This window comes from Athene noctua, chromosome 6 (assembly GCF_965140245.1).
Source record: "Athene noctua chromosome 6, bAthNoc1.hap1.1, whole genome shotgun sequence".
In the NCBI taxonomy this organism is placed as follows: domain Eukaryota; kingdom Metazoa; phylum Chordata; class Aves; order Strigiformes; family Strigidae; genus Athene; species Athene noctua.
Genome location: NC_134042.1, coordinates 14,800,303 through 14,814,600, shown reverse-complemented (window position 1 = coordinate 14,814,600; position 14,298 = coordinate 14,800,303). Strand labels below are relative to the sequence as shown.

Genomic DNA, 14,298 nt, shown 5'->3' with positions numbered 1-14,298 from the left:
TAAAGCAGCCGTCTCTTTAAAAATTATGTCACTTCATTACAATGCAGATCTCAGTGATGTTTATAGTGAATCTCTTTTTAGGACAAGGTTCTCCTCTGCAGAGGAGTATTTTATTAATGGTCCTTGCTATGGTTTTAAATGAAAAAAAGTTTTATTCCATCCTGCACTTCTAGGCTGTTTTCTTTTCATCCACCATTTATTTAGTTTCAGTGTGGAAGTTGTATTCATAGTTGAATAACTTTTTTAAACACCTTTTTCATAAACTTCACCTCTTCACCCAGTGGGAATCTTACTCTTTCCACAGATCTGTGGTTCAGAGGAGTCTATGTTGCTTACCTGTATTCAAAAAAATGTCTAGGTTAATTGGATGGAAAATACATTTTTATGATAGATCCCAAAGGATTAATTTCCTTTTATTTTCCTTTCTCCTCTTCTCCCACAATGCCTTTTTCTGCACCTTTCAACCTCACTTAAAGTCTGAAACGGCTCTGGCCCATTCTTAGGCATCTATTGACTCTGATTGTCCCTCCATCTTCAGCTGTAGACATATCCTGTCCATACAGAGCAGAGTCAGCTAAATTTCATCCCAGGAGTTTGGTTTATGGACTTTTTCTACTTTTGTGCTTCTCCCCTTCCTAGCTCTCACCCAGTGTTTAATTTGATGTAGTTTTCCCCCCAAAAGGCCCAAAGTACATAGGTATGTGTATTTATAGGAGCACATCATGTCTGAGTGATGATAAAATAGTGTAGTGAAACCTGCAGATAAGTCAATCTTTGTTAAGTAAGCTTTTGCTACTGTTGAAATATCAACCTATATTTCCATATGAAAAAGTGCCCTGAACATGATTACAATAATGCCTACAATCAATGTAGCTGAAAACATTTGGGAAGGAAAAATTCCCTTTCGTTTTTCTTTTGTGCTCTTGTAACGTATAATCATTTTCTCTTGTACTCAGCCAGCTTCTCCCTTGCTGAGCAGATCCATGTAAATGTCAACAAAGGAGCAGGAAAGCTCTTGTAAAAGTAAGACAAACTCCAGGATCTAGTATTTAAGGCATGTTCTTGTGGAAACGGAAACTTTTTCAGAAAATATAATTTCTAAAAAGGTCAGTTTAGGAGCTCTAGCGCATGGTATTGAGTACTGCTTTGCTCAGTTCTGATCAGATGCTGCTGTTGTGTCATTTCTGTGGCTTAGGGCACGTTCTGCTGTGTTTTTGAAGTTGATTGTTATACCTCAGAGGAGGTGCTCTAAGCACTTTTTTTCCCCACAGATTTCTGTTTGGATCTTGGTTGTAGTGCATCAGGCATGCTTTTCTAACCAGAACTTGTTTCTTTGACAGACTTCCTTTCAAGTCCTTCCAGAAATATCTTCATTTCTCTGCCTATTTACTTCAGATTTTGTTGTTGCTTGTTTTAGGGAACTGACTGTGGTCAGCTCTTCTTGGGTTGTTAAAGCAATATTTAAGGTCTGGATTTACTTTTTTTTTTAGTCTGGATTTCATATGTATTTAAGTGGAAACAAATATGTACTATAGCACACAACATAACCTTTGAGACCACTAAGTCTTGAGAGGACTTTAGAAAGTTGGGGTTAGAGAGAGGGGGGGAAAAGTTTTGCCAACAGAGAAATGCTCTCTGGAACAGGAAGATAATGAGATAACCTTGTGGAAAATTTACAAATGGTGGTTCATAAGAGGTGGAAGACCTCACCAGGAGATAAGCCGATCTCCACAAAGATGATGGATCAGTTAAGGCCTGATTGTAGCAAACATCTTATCCTCATGAGTAACAACCATATTCACTAGTTGCTGTACTTTAAGGCAAATCTTTTTTCTCTTTCAGAAATCACAGCACCCACCCTTTGGATTAAGCACTTGGTCATCAAAGATTCCAAACTGAACAGCTCCAGTATAAGGAATTCAGGTAACGTTCCATCTAAAAAAAACCCAGGTTTTTTAACTAGGCTGCAGTCCCTCACCATCTGTTCTTGTTTCATTCTTTCTTCGTTGTAGCTATCCTGCTGCTTTTCAGTGTTGCAGGATTTGAAGTGCAAGCTACAAAACAATTTTATATAGCATCCTCTTTTGTGTCCAGAAGTCCGCAGTCTGTGTGTGATATGTTTCTGTTTCCCCAAACCACAACTGTGGAACCTCTAATTCCTGTTAATTCATCCCAGCCAGCTGACATCTTTATTATGTTTGCTGTTCAGCAGTTTTTCATGGATGTACAAACCGATGCGTGTGGCTGTGATACGTGGACTGTGGTTTTGGTCTAAGCAGTTGAGAAAATACAGAGAGGGGCTTCTTTTCTAGCAACTTCAAGATCCTTCTCTGCAGGGGATATTATTTGATAGAAAAATGATTGGATTATTTCACAACTGAAAATAGGTTACTTATGTCTGGGCCTAAGTAAATGTTGAGATTATTTTTGTGGGTGATAGAGTCGATGAGGAAAGACCCAAGCATAAAAAAATAGCAAAGAAAAGATCTTGAACATGAGTGGGAAAAGGGGGAGCGGAAAGATGTGAAGTTAAGGTGTAAAACTTGAAATTGGAGATGAGGGTGAAACTGTATGGAGTCACTGAAATCACAAACTGAAAGAATCTGAAGAGGAACTTTAGGGAGTCTTGTCAAGAATGTTTTTATATGATATATTTTAACTGATGTGGGAGAAAGGAAGAAGGTAAAGGGAATATCAAAAGCAGAAAATTGCCTTAAGAAGCCATGGGTTTACTTTAAATTTTAAATAGGAGCTGCTACTATTGCATATATTTTATGAAACAATATATGCCTAGAACAGCTGTTGGGAATAGCTCCAGTCCCCAGCACAGATAAATTGTGATAGCCTGAAGTACCTCGTCACCTCATATTTCTGGATTAGCCCGAGAGCATTCATGGCACTTAGCAGTTCCTTTGCCACTTCCCAACTGCAGGGTGAAATCAGTGAGAGGTTAGGTGAGATTCTCTTGCTGCAGAGTGGAGAAGGGCTCTTAGCAGGCGGACATCCATCATTGCCCAGACCCCAGTTTTAGCAACAGTTTCCTATGCCTCACTTCCTGACTGTTTTTGTAGTAGGGTGGTCTGTGTAGGAACTGCCAGTGAGAATCATCCAGAAGCTTCAGATGACATAGGAGTATCAGCATTCTTTTTTAAAGATGTCTTTCATGGGAGAGCAAATGCAGCTTGTGTTTTGGGAGCTGCTGGGACAACCAGCAGCTCACAGTGCAATTGAAGGTGGCAGTTTAATGTTAAAATCCTATGAAATGGGTCCTACCTGTGTTGGAGACTAACTTTCTTTCTAATGCAGCAAACCTGGTAGCTGTGATGGAAATAACCATTCCTAAATCTGGGTTCCAGGAGGCTACAAAAGGATGTGGGAGCAGGAAGGTCTGTCTCCCACCCTCTCTTGGTCCAACAGAACCAAAGCAGGCTGGCTTTCACATTGTAAAGGCAATCGGTTTGTTCAACTGTTTAGTCGGGAAGCTGCCTGAGGTAAACTGGAGTTATGTTCATGGAAGAGTTCCTTTTGTGAGTTTCTTTTGTCCACTTTTTTCTTCCATTTTCTCTGATGTAATTTCTGTTATTCCAACAAGATTGTTGTGGGTACATGCTACAAATTAAAAATAAATGATCTTCTGGAAAATTCAAGAGTTTCGTAAGAGGTGGTTTCTACAGCAAGCTAAAAGGAGGTGTGGTTCATCTGACTCAGTCTTACTGATTGCCCTGACAGACACTCATCTGGTGCAGGATATCATTAAGGACTGGGCTGCCAATTTTTTAGCCCCAGATTTCCACATTAGACCCTACAAATACACAGCCATCTCAATTTCTTACACCAAATTATCGATGTCAGGAAATGCTACCTCATCAAAATAAGACTATGGTTTAGCTGATATTAGGTGCGGGCTACTTTAGTCTGTTTCTTTCAGCCAGTGAAGCCTAGTCCCCTTGGTAGGTACCTTTCATTCTTTTCATCCCTTGTCATATATGTTATAAAGCAATTAGGGCAGGTGGGATCAAACAACAAAGAGTTGGGAAGGATAATTATCATTTAGAATCGGGTTCTTTAAATGTCTTCAAGTCTGTCTGCTGAAGATGATGAAACAGCTGTCGAGATGGGCATGCAAAATTAGGGGATGTTTTAAATTGCTTTTAATTGTTTTAATTTTGCTCCTTGTCAGCTTGAAATATTAATGCTCAGCACATTTCTGATTTTTCATTTATTTTTTAAAGGGTTAAGGTAGGTTTTGCTAGTGCAAGATTGGATTTTTGTTTTTGGCATTCACTCAGCTATATTGTTTCTCTGAGCTTGCACTTACTGTCTTGAAACAGATACAGCCTGGTATCCTCTTGCAGCAATTTAATGGGATCACTGAAATTAGATGTGAGAGAAGACCTAGTAGGTCATTTAATCTACTGCCCTAGGGCTAGTGAATGTTGGTACTGTATGTAGAGTGGCATTTTCTAGTGTAGCATAAATGCCTTAGGCAATAAAGATTTCACTTCATCCCACAGAAAGCTGCTCTGCTGTCTCAACTCAGTCTCAGGATTTTTCTTTTTGTAATATCCAGCCTAACTCTTTTTTTTGTTTCTGTTGTTTTTCATTAGTCTTGAGTTCTTGAAAGCCTGCCCTATCCCTTGGAGTTTGTGTACTGAAACACTTAACCCTGATCTCTCCTCCCTGTGGTGGTTATATAGCCCTGTTCTTTACAGTGAAGAAAAGTCCAGTAGATACTACTGTTAGAGAACGTGTGCTGCTCTCTAATCAGCACTGACACTGGACATCTTGGAAAACTAGTACCATCACTGCTTCAACCAGGAGGAGGATTTAAGAATTGCTACATGGAGACAAATAAGCTCTGTTATTTGCTATCATTTGTCTCTGGTCAATGTTAGGCTTCAAGGTGAACCAACCACCAGGCAGCTGAGCATTGCAGAGCTGATGACACACCCTGTGTTGCATACACAGCTTGTATCTTGTAAGAGCTGCATTTGAAATCTGAGCATTCCATCCTCCATTTACTGTTGACAAACAGAAGAGGTTCTCCTGAAATAGTCTTCTCTCTTGGAGCATTTATGCTTTGCTTGGCATATGTAAATACTAATTAAGCTAGGGATCAAGAAAAGCAGAATGACTCTAGCCTGGTGATTAGAGCACTTGACTAAGAATCTATATGTCTCCAGGCATATTGCCAGTGAATTTTTCTATACTAAGTAAAACAGCATTGCTAGGAGAGATTGCTAGAGCTGTTACCCCAGCCCATCTTAAAGAATGAAATGACGACTGGATCTCTTTCTCAGTAGGGTGAGATGCAGGTTCAAGTCTTCTCAAACAGAGGCAGAAACCAAAATATAAACATCCTCTAACATCTGAATTGTTAAGCAGCAGAAAACTGGTTTTCTACATTTATGCACTCAGTGTTCTGCTTTATGAATCCTAAAAGCCCAAAAGTCAGTTTTTCTTTTTGGGGTGAGTGAAAGATCTAGGTAAACACAATATTTTGTTTGCTGCGGCAAGATTGCAGAAGCATTATTTGGTATTTGCTTTGAACTGATTTTCACCTTCCCTTAACATGTCTCTTAACATGCACACCTGCATGTGCACACACATGGATACCCCAGACTAAGCCTGTTATTTATCACTGTTCTCTGTGATGTGTCATTTACTTTTAACACTGTCAGAGCAGGAGGTGATACAGATGGGACCTCTGCAATGGCTGTTCTCTAATCAGCATGGGTGGGAACTGTTTTTTCATTCTACTTTTACTGTTTCAGCCTCCTATTTTCCTATACACACAAACACACTCCCTCCCTCCCACCAGCCTATTCCAGCCTGCAAAAGTCTGAATGATTGTTCTTTTACAGTTCAATCTAGGGAAGCACTAATGTATCCTGTTTCCAGGAAAATAAATCTAATGGCTGCCTGTTTGGGAGCACCCATCTCTACTGAGGAATCCATAGTTATTCTTCATCTCCAGAGCTGAGTTATCTCCAAATCCATTTGTGCTACTTAGTGATTTGGTTTTAGTTAGCAAGAGATTCCAGCCTGTACCCAGCTTACCCTGACAACCTTTAAGAAAACCACAAAGTGATGTAATGAGCTCATGCATGGAAAAATAAACAACTCTAGAGAAACCAGCAGTAGCAGCCTCAAGTAAATATTCTGCAGTCACTGGGGTTTTGTACATGACGTTATTTGAAAGGAAGAATGAGTAATATATTAAGGTTAGCAGCTGAAGACAGGTTTGTGTGTGCCTAGCTAAAAAGGAAAAAAAAAAGAAAGAAACAACCCACAGCTGTTTATTTCAAAATCTTGCTTGTTGAATGGGGGCTAACTCCATGTGGCCTGCTCTGTTCAGCTCTGGCACCCAAGCATCATGCAGACATCTCATGTGACAGTTTTCCAGTGATAGAGCTTTCTGGTGTCAGGAGCACTTAGTGGACAGAGTACAACCGTAAAAGAGCTTTGAAAGCAAGAATGGTGGTATTCACATTTCTCTGTGTTAATTAAATTCACTTGGAGCCCAAACTTCATGGCTTCTCAAAGGGAGAAACAGCTTGAAAGCTGCATATACTTTTGCGAGAAGCAGAAGCACAACCCACCATGCACTCCAAAGGGAGTCTATGTACTCTTGGATGTGGTTTGTATCCAGAGATCTGCACAGTGAAGTGGGATGTGATTATATCACGTGCCCCGCCAGGATCTGGGTTCTTTGGCTTGTCTGTATTGATTTTTTTTTTCCCCCACTTGCAGGAAAAAAACACAAGAAAACCCACGTGGCACCCCAAAATAGCTGCCTCTTTTCTAGTACCCACCTAGGAAATGATACCATTTTGCTGTATGCCTTTGTTAAGGATTAGGGACAGTAATTGCTCCTAGGGGGAATGTACTCACGGTATGTTGCCGTAGCCATATGGAGTCTTTCTAGGATCCCATACATTTAACAAAGAGTCTGTTTTTAAGCCACCTATATGGAGGATCAGTGTAGTTACTTGAGAGTCAGATTGTCAGGTGAAACCAACCAATATATAACAGGGCAGGGCCTGCTGATTTGCCTTTAAAAAGAATAAACCATATATTATGTTATTATTTTTTTATTATTATTTTCGGGATACATCAAAAATAGCCAAAGTTAGATAAAAGTCCGGGTTGTTATTAGGACTTCCCTTTTTAGTAGTGAGGACTAACCCCAAGGAGCTTGAATGCCTGTATTATTTTCCAGAGTGGGGAGACAATGCACTCATTTGTGTTGAATGTATAGTTATTTGGAGTGGGAGCAAGTTTCCTTGTGCCTTAGAAATGTGGAACACTGCAGAGACCAGGGAACCACAGGTAGATTCAGGTGAGGCTCTTGAAAAGCAAAGCACTGTTTGAATGGGGGCAGTTTCTCACCTGTCTCTATCCTGTCTTCTCAGCCTTAGTCCTTAGCTGTCTGGTCCTACTCTTGGTGTACAGCCCTCTCACCTTGTTATTTAAACATGTGTGAGACCGGGGGCTTCTGCTTCTCCTGATACTTTTCTCCTACTTTTTGCTACTATGAAACTAGTTGTGTTAGTTCCAACTGTCTGGCTGTCTCTTCAAGCCAGTTGTGTTAATGTTACTTTCCAAATGTCTATTACAGGATTGTAGGCTCTTCCCCAAAGTCTGTGGCTGGTTAATGTTGGTCAGGACACCAAGCGTAGTAGCTGGGTGGAAGCAAAAGCTCATCTCACTTTAGCAGAAAAGCAGGTTGAGAAGGGAAGATAGCCAGGCACAATTGTGCTTTAGTGACATCTGAATAAGATGTTACAGTGGCAATGGAATTGGAGAATTTTGGTGCCTGGAAATGGCATTCTAATGCTGATTGCAGTCCTCCTTGGTGAACATTTTGGTGCTTCCATGTCCTGGACATAACACCTGGCAGTAGTGAGCTTTGAACTTCCCCATAGCTGAAGAAGAAAAAAGAAGTGTCAGTGATGATGTCAAGAACAAGAGTTCATGGGAGAGAACCAATGAGTCAAAGCTTTTGCCTTTTCTACTGTCTTCTGTTAATGTGTCCTTGGCTCTTGTCCTGTATCTTGAGTCAGTGCCTACTAATACAGTGCTCTTCTGACCTGTCAAAACGATTGGGCTAAAATCTGTCACTTTACTGTCCCACCTGCCAGAACCACTTGTCTTCAGACCTTTGTATTAGTCCTCCCACCCCTTCTTGTGAGGGTTTGTTTTGATTTGGTTTTGAGTTCATTTTGATTTAGGTTTTGGCTTGGTACCAAATGAAGCAATCTCAAGAGAAGCTCCTGTTGAGTATGATGTGAAAACTTACAAATTTCCTTGTCATAGCAAATCCCTGTGCTCTTCTCTGCTGAATTCTTGCTTCCTTGCAAGCCAAATGTGATGCTTCTCCCTTACTTTCTATCCCTCTTTCCCCTTTGTCTCCATCTGTGGTACAACCACCCCTTCCTGTCTTGACTGCTGCTCGGGAGGTCTCTGTCTCTTCCTCCCTCCTGGAAGTTCTGAGAAGGTACGATACACGTGATGCCCAAGCGTGATTCTCCCATGGTCTCAGTGTGACAGATATGGTGAAGAAGGGAGTATGTAGGGGAGAGCAGAAGCAGGGAGAGTGGAAGAATCTAGGAACAGGACCCTTCTCAGACAGCCAGCAAACAAAGTCATAAATAACATGCCATTGGGGACCAGTTAATCTGCTCTATGAAAAGGTGCAAAGTATACAAGTGGGAAAAATAACATTGTATAATAATCAGCATGCAACTGTAGGTGTTAAACCATATGCAGCTAGGCAAATAAATGAAGCTCCCCCTGAGTGCTGTGTGATAAATCATTCCCAAAGAATTCAGTCACTCCCCCCTCCTTATCCCCAAAGAAAGAAAACAAATTACTCTAGACATGGAGTCATAACTGCTACTCTACAGCTGCCAGTTAAGGCGAGTGGACAGGGAGCAGTAGGAGAGGGGGAAGATATAAGAAGCTGGGGTAAAAGGGTAGAAAGAACAAACCTGCATTTAAAACCACTGAGGATTTGGAAATGCATCATTTAGAAAGGAAATTAGCTCCAGCACCAGACATTACCTGGACATACAGGGACAAGCAGAGAGTGGAGAGGCCAACTTTATGAAGTTTATTTTGCTTTTTAGCAGAAGCTGGTTCATATTGGAGGGATTGCATTGGTTTGCTGAAGGTAATTCTTTAGCAGCAAAGTGCTTCTTGCTGTATGTAATAGCAGCATTCAGCACAGGCTTATATGTGGATCTGTACTTCAGACGGTCTATTTGAACATATATCCTGCAGATAGACTACACATATTGAATCCCCTTCCTGCCTCTCTTGAAATGTTCCTGTCATCTTCACAAGAAAGATTATAACATTTCTAAGGTGCCATAAATAAGGAGGAGCTGTTTCAATGTAAGGGCTTGACCTGCGCTCCTAGATACCCTCTGGAAAATTTTGACCTAGGCTTCTTCTGAAACCAAATGCCCTGGTGGGGCTTGTAAGTGATTTTCAAGGCGACAACTGAAGAATAAAAGTGTTCAGTGGTATGCAGATCAGTGTATCCCTAAGAGTGTCTGCTGCACCCAGCATTGTCCAAGGAGGCAATGGCTATTGCCCAGTAGACCACAAGGCTGTGAGGGAGCAGATCTGCATTCCAGAACTGATGGAAAACCCACCCCCACCCCACCCCCCCTCCATGAAGGCTTCCTCCTTCTGGTGCCAGGCTTAGGGTGAAGAGGTTCTCTACTTTGGTGGGTCTTAGAGAGGGAGTGAGTAGATGATAAGAAGGGAAATGTGTGAAGCCCTGCAGGAATATCAGTAGGGTTTGTGGAGCAGCAGCATAGGATATTTGAGGAAAATGTCATAGAATCATTTAGGTCAGAAAAGACCCTTAAGATCGAGTCCAACTGTTACCCTAACACTGCCAAGTCCACCACTTAACCATGTCCATAAGCACCATGTCTACACAGCTGTTAAATACCTCCAGGCGTGGTGACTCAACCATTTCCCTGGGCAGCCTGGTCCAATGCTTGACAACCTTTTCAGCAAAGAAATTTTTCCTAATATACAACCTAAACCTCCCCTGGTGCAACCTGAGGCCGTTTCCTCTCATTCTATCACTTCCTACTTGGGAAAAGAGACCGACACCTGCCTTGCTACAGCCTCCTTGTATGTTGATTATGTTCTCTTTGCTTTCAAACTAATGTCAACAAGCCTGTGAGCTGTTGTAACAGTCCTGTGTATATTGGGGGGGGAGGGAGCAGAAGTAAAAGCTGCCATCCTCATGTTCCCTTTCTCTTCATAGTCATCTCATTTTTGCGTTTTGCCAGACCACCAAAAGTGGTCAGTGGGAACCAGTCAGTACAGTTTGTGGTACAGTTCAGGGTTGGCTTAACTTGATGCTTTTCTGGCTGTTGAAGTGGTCCTGAGTAGCTGGAAAGACCTTTTGGTAGAAGGTCCCAAGGGTTATCTCTAAAGAGTCAGGAAAGCAGACTGGGCAAAGAACCCACCTTCCGAGCCAGGCAGAGATGGGAGTATGTTTAAAAAGCAAGGTAGTGTTCAATCTCCCGGAACACTTGAGGAAGGAAGATCTGTTAAACTGGCTACCATCACTCTGGTTGAATGGAATGGCATTTCTCTGGTTTCACCACTTATAAGGCAGGGAGGCCTGTAATCCTGCTGTTGTCATTGTTCTCCCACCTCATTTTAGGCTCATTGAATAAGTTCTGACAGCACAAAGTGGTAGCTTCTCTCTGGAGGTGGGCCCCCCAGAATGCATGAGGTCCCACAGCTGGAGGGACTGTTCCCTGTGTAAGGCTGCAATTCAGGGAAATCCCACTGGGAAGAACACTAACCTGAGTATCACTGTAGTCTTTCCCTTGCCTTTCAACACAGAGCGTGGAAGAGGGCTACCTCCATGTCATGACACTGATGAAGTGGGAGCAGTTTCTCTGTCTGGTGGCTGATGTCTGAATCCCGTATGTTACATTGTTGAACTTCAGTGTTTTGCCTGGAGACAGCTGACTCAAGTTAAATGTCCAAGAGTGAGTGCTAGCACTCCTGTCAAAGGCAGTTCCCTCTGCCTCCTCGTAAAGTGCTAAATACTACAGGAAAAAGTAGATCTGTCATTACATGAAAAGACTCATCACACTCTAACCTGTTTCTCTTCCCCCCTTTTACTCACCAGCAGTAGCATAAAAAAAAGAATGTTACTGTAGTTAGGAAGACCAGTCTGCAAGATTTTTTACCTGCCTGTGACAGTTTTCAAAAGCTTTCTATTTCATGTCCTATAATTATACACTTACAATACTGTAAAAATAGTTGCTCGTATACTCAGCCAGCAGAGGTAGGCAAGTTCTCCAATTGCTGTGCTAGTTGTTCCAAACACTATTAAAAACAGGTGTGGAAGTGAAAATAGTTTCCCAATAATGTTAAGGCTCTAGTGGAAACACCTATGGCTTCTCATTTTATTGAATAGCATTCCTCAGTGTGGAAAGAGTGCAGTGAGAAGGGGGTATAGGGAAAATGAATGAATATGTTCAGAGACAGGTGGCTTATCTCAGAGCTAGGTATGCCACAAGCTAACAGTGCTTGGAAACTATGTGAAATGGAAAAGAGGAGTTAGGGAAGAAAAACCCGCAGACTCAGGGTAGCTTCCTCTCATAATTGCAAGAGCAGTGTCTAAGGCTGAAAGCTTTTCTTCTGCTGAGGAACCATGCTGATGTAAAGAACTGTGAGGGCTGCATTTTGGTGCCAAACTTTGTCTGCTCAGACTGTGGAAACAGTTGTTGTGCAAAGGTACTGCACAGCTACAGCTGTCATGCAGACTATGGAAGCCAGGTGCATTAGGAAGATTAGACCTCAGAATCTGAAAACTTAAACCAGCTCAAATATCTTCAAGATTTTAGGCTGTGTTTGCAAAGAGGTTGCCTCAGTCATCCTGTATCTGCTGGAGCTTCTCAGTCTGTGTGAGGAGAGTAGAAAAGACCTGAAGTGGCTGCATAGTTTTTTTCCTCCTCGTTTTAACTCAGGGTCATATCATAACAGCAGCTCTGACATTTGTAACCTGTTCCTAATGCAGTGACAGGGATCCCACTGCCTCTTCCTCTGAGTGAACAGTTAATCACCAGGGCTTCTTTGTATCAAACCTAAATCTCCTTTCTTCAAGTAAGCTGACTGCTACTTGAACTACCCATGGGGAAGAAAAAAAAAAATCTACAACCATCTCTTTTTATATAACAGCTTTTATGTCTCAGAAGACTAAATGTCATCCCTAGACTAAACAAATGGAATTCTTTCAGCCTTTTCTCATAGATCAAGTTTCCTAGTCCTCTGCCTGTTCCCTTTGCTCTCTCCTGCACTCTTGCCAAATGGTCCAACTCTCCTTCAAAGCACAGTGCCCAGAGCTGGACACAGGGCTGATTTAAAGGCTCACCAGTCCTCAGTGACTGTTTCTTATGTGAGGCTGCTGTCACTACATCCCACAGCTAGATTCACCTGTTTTGATTTTGTTGTTGTTGTTGTTGTTTGCAATGTCATGAAATTGCAGACTTTTTTGTGGTCTACCTAAGCTCCTGACCATTTTTTTCCAAGTCTTGCTGTCTCGCCAGTAATTTCCTCTCTATGCACTGAGTTTCTCCTTGCTGGTGGTTATGGTTTGTACTTGCAAGTTGTGATGACACTGATTTAAAACCATTTATCAAGATTACTTTGAATTCCTTCCTGAATTTCAGTCTGTAAATTGGATGCTATATTCCACTAGCCAAACTGGTACTTTAATTTGATACAAGACAAGTCTCATGTCAGCTTTTAATACTCTTTCACAGAGAACTTTTGAGACCTCTCCTCTTGGAGCATGTTTTTCTTAATCTGCAGTGCTAGGCAACTATCTCATAGTAATTGTATGCAGTCTACATTTCTCTCATTTACTTATGAGAACGACACAACTTACGCTCTAATGAGCCAAAATTAAATCAGAGCTCCATCTAATGCATTGTGTATGAACATGCAAATATTTCTGCATTTTTTTGCCAGGATGAGGTACTGTAGCCATAAAAAAAGTATCATTCTCTTTGCTATCCCTCAGCTAGTCTGGCTACAACTCTAGGAAGACTAGGACTGTGTGAATGACTGCTTGAGAGATGTGGTGGTTAGAATTGCAGGGCCAGGTAGCTTTCAACTGTCAGGCTTCAAGATGTGCAGGCATGGAGCTTTATTCCTGTGTGGTTTGGAAACCCTGTGGAGCAGATTCCTTTCCGAGCTGGGCAGCACCCAATGCCCACAGGTTCTGCAAAGTGAGCACAAGTTGTGTATCAAAAAGTCCCTCGACAAGTTCACTGTAATCCCTGAGAAAGTGCTTCCTTCAGCTATTCCCCCTTATTTCAAGCTAGAGTGTAGGTATTGAATAGACTTCTCATCACGTAAGACTGTCAGGAGTGCAGTGCGGCTTTATTGCTTTCAGCAGAGGAAAAATAGCAGGGGAAGGATGTGTTCCTGGATAGCTGAAGTTTAATGAGCCACTTGGAACAATGCATTTTTTAAAAATTATAAGCCACCTGTTAAACCTTTGTATTGTACTTGTTCAGCACTGGAACATGTAGTAACCTCTGCTTCCTCTGTAGCCTACACTTTGGGAAATGAAATTGAGTGAGTACCAAGGTAAAGCAAGGACTGCTCAGCTGGTACAGTGTGGGAGCACCTGCAAGGTCTGTTTTTCTCTTTACCTGTATGTTAGCCAGAATACCCTGGAAGGACCACAGTCCCAGACAGAACAGGGTGGAGCAGGTAGCAATACTGATGACTAGCAGGGGTGCAGAGAGATTTATGCTATGCCTGCGAGCTGTATTTGCTAAGCTGTTAACGTGCTCCTAGTAAACGCAGAAGGGGTTGTTTCCCTCCACCCGCAGCCTCTGCAGGGGGACAGGCAGGTACTGCCTATTCACCACATTGCTTTGCTAGTCCTGCCAGCCCTTGTGTGTGTCCATACCCAAGACTTTTCAAATTTTCTTTTCCCTCTGAGGTAGAAGGGATGCAGGTTTGGGATGCTGATTAAGCTGTGCTGAACTTTCTCTGTGAAATGAGGCTGGGCTTTCTGACCATAACTTTCCTAGGCTCCGAACTGGGAGGAGGCACCTGTTCTCTCAGAGCAGACCTGGGTCCCGTTCGCATTAGAGCTCCCTTATGCAACTTAAAAGCACCTTTAGGCTGGTGTATGTGTTATGATAACATAACCATTTCAAGGCTCCTCTTCTCTGCCAGAGCAGTCTAAAGACAGGCTAAATAAAAATGAGAAATCAATCCTGTTTGAATTAA

General features: G+C 42.0%; 1 protein-coding gene across 2 annotated transcripts in view; it reads left to right on the top strand.

Moving 5' to 3' along the window:
• SMOC1 (SPARC related modular calcium binding 1) overlaps nucleotides 1-14,298 on the top strand; it is a 133,589-nt gene that overhangs the window by 87,111 nt on the left and 32,180 nt on the right. For both annotated transcript variants that reach the window (XM_074909106.1, XM_074909105.1), the window contains one exon: nucleotides 1,843-1,923. In XM_074909106.1, the coding sequence (XP_074765207.1) occupies nucleotides 1,843-1,923 (81 nt within the window). The remainder of the gene's footprint in view (nucleotides 1-1,842; nucleotides 1,924-14,298) is intronic.